General features: G+C 44.5%; 1 protein-coding gene across 1 annotated transcript in view; it reads right to left on the minus strand.

Annotated features, from left to right (window-relative positions):
• Positions 1 to 4745, minus strand: part of KLF13 (Kruppel-like factor 13) — a 22086-nt gene extending 17341 nt beyond the window's left edge. Inside the window, exon 1 of the mRNA XM_010010078.1 lies at positions 4205 to 4745. Coding sequence (XP_010008380.1) covers positions 4205 to 4745 — 541 coding nt within the window. The remainder of the gene's footprint in view (positions 1 to 4204) is intronic.
• Between the last annotated feature and the right edge of the window lie 353 nt (positions 4746 to 5098).

Below are 5098 nucleotides of genomic sequence, written 5' to 3' on the forward strand. Positions count from 1 at the left end.
GAAGGCAGTAGAGGAGTTATTTCGGGACACAGCAGCCTAGAGGCTCTCTGGAGCTTTTTGATAATCTGGGTGTATGCTAATGATAGTGAGTTAGGCGTGCAGAGCAAGCTAGCTGTTTCTGACTTTCAACGCAAGAAGTCACAAACTTCAGAGGCCCAGACACTAACACTGAAATTGCTAAGCAACATGCAGAGGGACACATTTAATTAGACTGTCCTCTTGCCTGTGAGAAATTGGCATTGGGGAAGGCCTTTCCCATTTCCTCTAGCATCTCGTTCAGGGGGAGTGCAGCTTCCCAGTCAGTCCTGGCATCCAGAGCCAGCTGGCAGCTCAGAGGATGGACTGAAGCACTGGTGCCCACTGATTTCATTCATCCTGCTCTTATCTGCAGCCTTTGTTGTCCTCTGCTCTCAAATAGCACAGGAGATATTATATTAAGTTTCTCCTGCAAAGGCTTGGGTCTTCACAGACACTGCCTGCTTGCCATGCACGAGCATGTAGTGACTTCCAGAGTCACCGTGTGACTATAGGCAAGCTAAAGGAAAGCCCAGCCAAGTCTAGTCCATATCTTTTAGCTTACCAGCTAAGATTCTGGTAATCACCAGGTGCTAAAATGGAAGATAGACTTCATTTCACTGATGGATGAACTTGCTTCTCCATACATTGGTTAATCACTTTCTTCACACACACCCATAGCATTTTGATTCAGACTAACTTCAAAGAAATCGTGCTTTACTACCGCATCTTGAATTAATGTAGTTGGAGCAAATTGAATGTGCTAGAACTGAAAGTGAAAACCAACCTCCTGTTTAAAACGTATTACTCATACCTTACGTAAAGGCTTCTTTATCCACCTAAACACAGGCCAATATATCAAAGTAACTTGGGACAAGCATGGTGCTGCCTCTGTTCACAACACAACTTCTGAGGTCCACGGGAACCTCAGTGGAAAAGAATCTGGACTTGACATCTACCCACTGACACTAAATATAACCTTCTAGTAAACATTAAAACTTCAAGGGATTTGTGGCTGACGATCATGTTGAACTCCAGGACATCCAGTGAGAGAGTATGGTGGAAAATATAAACATGAAATGTAGGGGGAGGGGAAGGGTTTGAAATCTGGTGACAAGAACAGCAAAGACATTGGTGACTAATGTTTTCTGCCTGGTTCAAAGGTTTGTTTGATTTATTCCTAAGGCTGAGATAGCTTCACTACTACTGTACCAAACACAAGAAACTATAGTTTGCTCTAGAACATTATGTTCTTACAGAGAACTTCATTCTAAACCACTGTACTCTGAGTGAGTGCATAAGGACAAAAGGCAGGTGCTGCTTCCTTGGCTGTACCATCTCGTTTCTTCTGCTTTAAATAGGATAATTAGTATCCTCTGCGCTATGTTTTTTGATGAGCCCTGAAATCTGGCTATACTTACCAGAAGGATTTCACATGGGGCACCAAACAGCTGGAAAATACTACCAGCTTTCAGTCCCTACCAGCATGGGCTGGATTTGACCTAATAGTAGTTGGAAGTCTCTGTATCCCTTTGCCACAGCATAAGCTCAGTAATCTCGTCTATCCTTCCTCTAAGCATGAAGAGCAAAGCCTTTAGCTTCTGGGCACAGTGTCAGACAAGGACAAGAAAGTTTCTGAAGCAGGTCATACGTTGCACCGTTCAAATATCTCTAGCACTATCATCAGTATCTTCTAGCCTGCAGAACTGTTCTTATCCTTCAATTCATCCCTAAATACCAGTTTGTCATATAGAACATGGAAGAAGTTCCACTCCATAGCAGAAGGGGGAGGTTTATCATTTCTTAGTAAACAAGTTTGGGAGTTATTGGGGTAGTTGCTGAAAGCACCTTGCATGTGTCTTTGGAGTGCTTTCACCACTGCTTGGTAAGGTGGATAGTTATCACCTTATGCATCTGACAGACGGGCAGACTGATGTGTACATGCTACGTAACTAGTTCAGGACCACTGGAAAACAGAGGAGAGCCAAACCTCTTGCTCTAAATCAGTAAAATCCATTACATGTTTTATAAAAAAAACCAAAACACTTGCCAGTCCTGGAAGTTGTAATTTGTTCTGTTAGCTCAACTCCCAGTGTCATATAGACTGTTTTCAAGCCTGTCACAATTTAAAGAGAGAAAAAAATTTAAGCACCTTAGAAAATGTTCTGTAAGAGTAATTTAAGCCTGTTTAAAACTCAGTCCAGAGACAGACCTGTTGCCACTGAGGAGGGAGAGTTGGCAGCTTTGCTTAAAGCTTCCAACACAGGCACTGGAGACTCAAAAATCCCAAAGAAGCTGTAGTCCCCGAGGGTCCTGCTGCTCCCAGGGCAAAGCCAGTCCTTTCTGAGCTTATCCTTTAGCTCTCACACACATGCATACTCTGTTTTCTCAGTGCCATTAGCTACGGCAATAACCACTCAAGCCTTACAGACATGGGGGAAAAAAAAAAACCAGGAAATAAAGAGTTAAAAAAAAAAAGGAGGGAAAAGCCAACAAAACAACCCACCAAAAAAGGCAGAGAACTTGGAGGCAAGCCAGTGTCCCCGAATGACTCGGCTCAGCCCAGCCCCGAGCGACACTCCCCGCCGGCCCTACCCTCCCTCCTCTCTCGCAGGGCGGGCATGCCCGGCCCTCCTCTTTATCAGAGGCAGGAGTTCCTCTTCTCGGTCTCTACTTGATTTGGAAGCCCAGAAATACTGCTGAATTTATTTTTCATTTTTAGGACAACGGCAAATGTCAGCAATAAGGCGGCAAGAGAACTGAAAATTAATGGTGACAATTGCCTACAAGCCGAGTGGAAGCACCTTTTCTTGCACAACTCCCAGGGAGGCAAAAGCAGTTACCCAGGGCAGGCTGCCTGAGGTGCCAGGCACATGCTGTTCTTTCAGCTGTGCAGCACAGGGAATTGTCCATCCAGATGCTCAGACTTGATGGGGCTTTCTTCTCTCCCAGAGAAATCAAAACATGCCCTCAATTTAGAAGGGCTCTTTATCTCAGGAAGGCAACAGGAAAAGCTGAAGGTACACCGAAGGTATAACCAATATGGGTGAGGCTGCCTCCTCTGAGCTAAAACTGTTCAAGGGTCACTAAATCATGTTTAGTTCTGATGACCTTTTTCTTAATGCTCTTTGTAAGTGAACTGACCACAGATCTTAGTAAACTAATTTGTTGCCTGAAATCGCTCAGTGGAACAGCTTGCCCGTGCCTGCTCTAGTCAGTGCGTGACGCCGTACGTGCTATGATCGGGGCCTTCGGCACAGATCCGTCTACTTGTTTTTCCATGCTCCCTGTCTGACTGGCAGCCACCTTGTTCCCCAGCACAAGGCAGAGGCACGAGGTCTGGCAAGGTGTGGGGCCAGTTTCAAAATGGCCTATCCTAACACTTTCAGTGCGTAACTTCCACAGTGCTTGCAAGTCTTCCACTTTTTCTATGTATGCCTCAAGAATTGCAATAGCAACAAAAAAGTGGTCAAGTAAGTCTTCACCAAAAAGTATACACTGAACACTTATCAGAACAAGATAGTGTTTGCATACAAATGTGGCTTTTTTTGTTTGGAAATGAGTTTTACCCAGCTGCCAAAAGCTTTTTTGAGACTGCGCATATCCCCCTCGCTCTACACTTATGATAAATATCTCCTTGTGACTCACATTCAGCTTCTCATCTGCCTTCCTGCCTACTCTAGCTTTCACACAAGTGTCTGCTAAAGAAAGAAACAGACACAGACTGTTTCAGGTACCTCTGGAACATTTAATTTTAAAACATCAAGAGTACTGATGCTTGCATGGGAAGTGATAAGCTGGTATAATGGTAGTGACAGGAACATGGGGTAGCAAAATGTAGATGGGGGAGGGTAAGAAGCACTGGAAAGGGAAGTAGAAGACACACCGAACAAGAAAGCTAGCAGCTAAAAATTACAGCTTGGTACGATCTACACAGACGACACGCATGCCATTCCCTGTGACATTAAGTAATACAAAAGGGGCAACGTTAGCTTTGAATCTATGCTCAGAAAGGGTTTATTCCCAGAGAGGGTTTTGTTGTTGTTTGGTTTTCCCAAGCTTGAGTTCTGAGAGGTAAAACCATAATGGTGGCCAAATACAAGTTTGGGTTTGGCTTTTGGTTTTTTTTCCACATTCATTTTAATTACCAAGCTATAAAAAATAAATCTCTGGCTGGATTGTAACTAACCTGTGTGGGTCCTTAGATGAGCTTTAAGATGGGAAGATTTGCCATAAACTTTTTCACACCCCACATAGTGGCATTTGTGCTTTTTCTGGGGTGATCCAGGGTCAGTCCAGCTTCTCGTGCGTTTGTTCTTTTGTCTGGGGCTTGGCTCAGTTACTGCAGCCAGGCTAGTAGGTGTGGCTGCTCTTCCTCCTCCACGCTTCCCAGCCGAAGACACACTTTCTTCCCCAAACTCCTTAGGAACCATAGAAATGTGTATTTGTTCTGTGATATCCAAGGTCTCAGTTTCTTCCATCCTTAGAGCGGGTGAGTTTGGGACATGCTGGTTCAGATCTGCTAAAATGCTAGCTACCACCAGCAATGTTGATCCATTGTCTTTCCCGGTTTCCCTGACTTCCCGCTTATCTTCTCCATTTGATGAAGGAGGTATTGCTGCATCAGGTTGGGGATCAGGCTCCCCTTTGGGACTATGGATAACGGCACGACTGGACATAGAAACAAGGCACTCTGCTGCAAAATGATCCACATATGCTGCTGTTGCCATTTTTTTTAAGTTTAAAAAGAAATCCAAACAGAAAAGGAAAAAATTGAAAAACAAACAAAAAAAACCCCACAACGCTGCTTTTCCCCTTTTTAAAAAGACTATGCAAGCAGACCTTTCCCTCTCTTATTTCTTAGGATCTCTTGATAGAAGTAAAGACTGATTTAGCAGCCATCAGAAACACACTTTGTTCGTGACGATCACACCCAGCTTGTCCCTAAATGAGAAAAACCAGCGTTGGAAGTCCAATGGTAGAGAAAAAGAAGAGCGGGTCGATCCCGGCACTGGCAGCTTGTTGCTTGGCGCATGAGTTAGTGCTGTCTTCCCGAGAGCGCGGCAGGACACGGCGGCGGAGC

The sequence above is a fragment of the Nestor notabilis genome, unplaced genomic scaffold (genome assembly GCF_000696875.1).
Source record: "Nestor notabilis isolate BGI_N333 unplaced genomic scaffold, ASM69687v1 scaffold2200, whole genome shotgun sequence".
Classification (NCBI taxonomy): Eukaryota; Metazoa; Chordata; class Aves; order Psittaciformes; family Psittacidae; genus Nestor; species Nestor notabilis.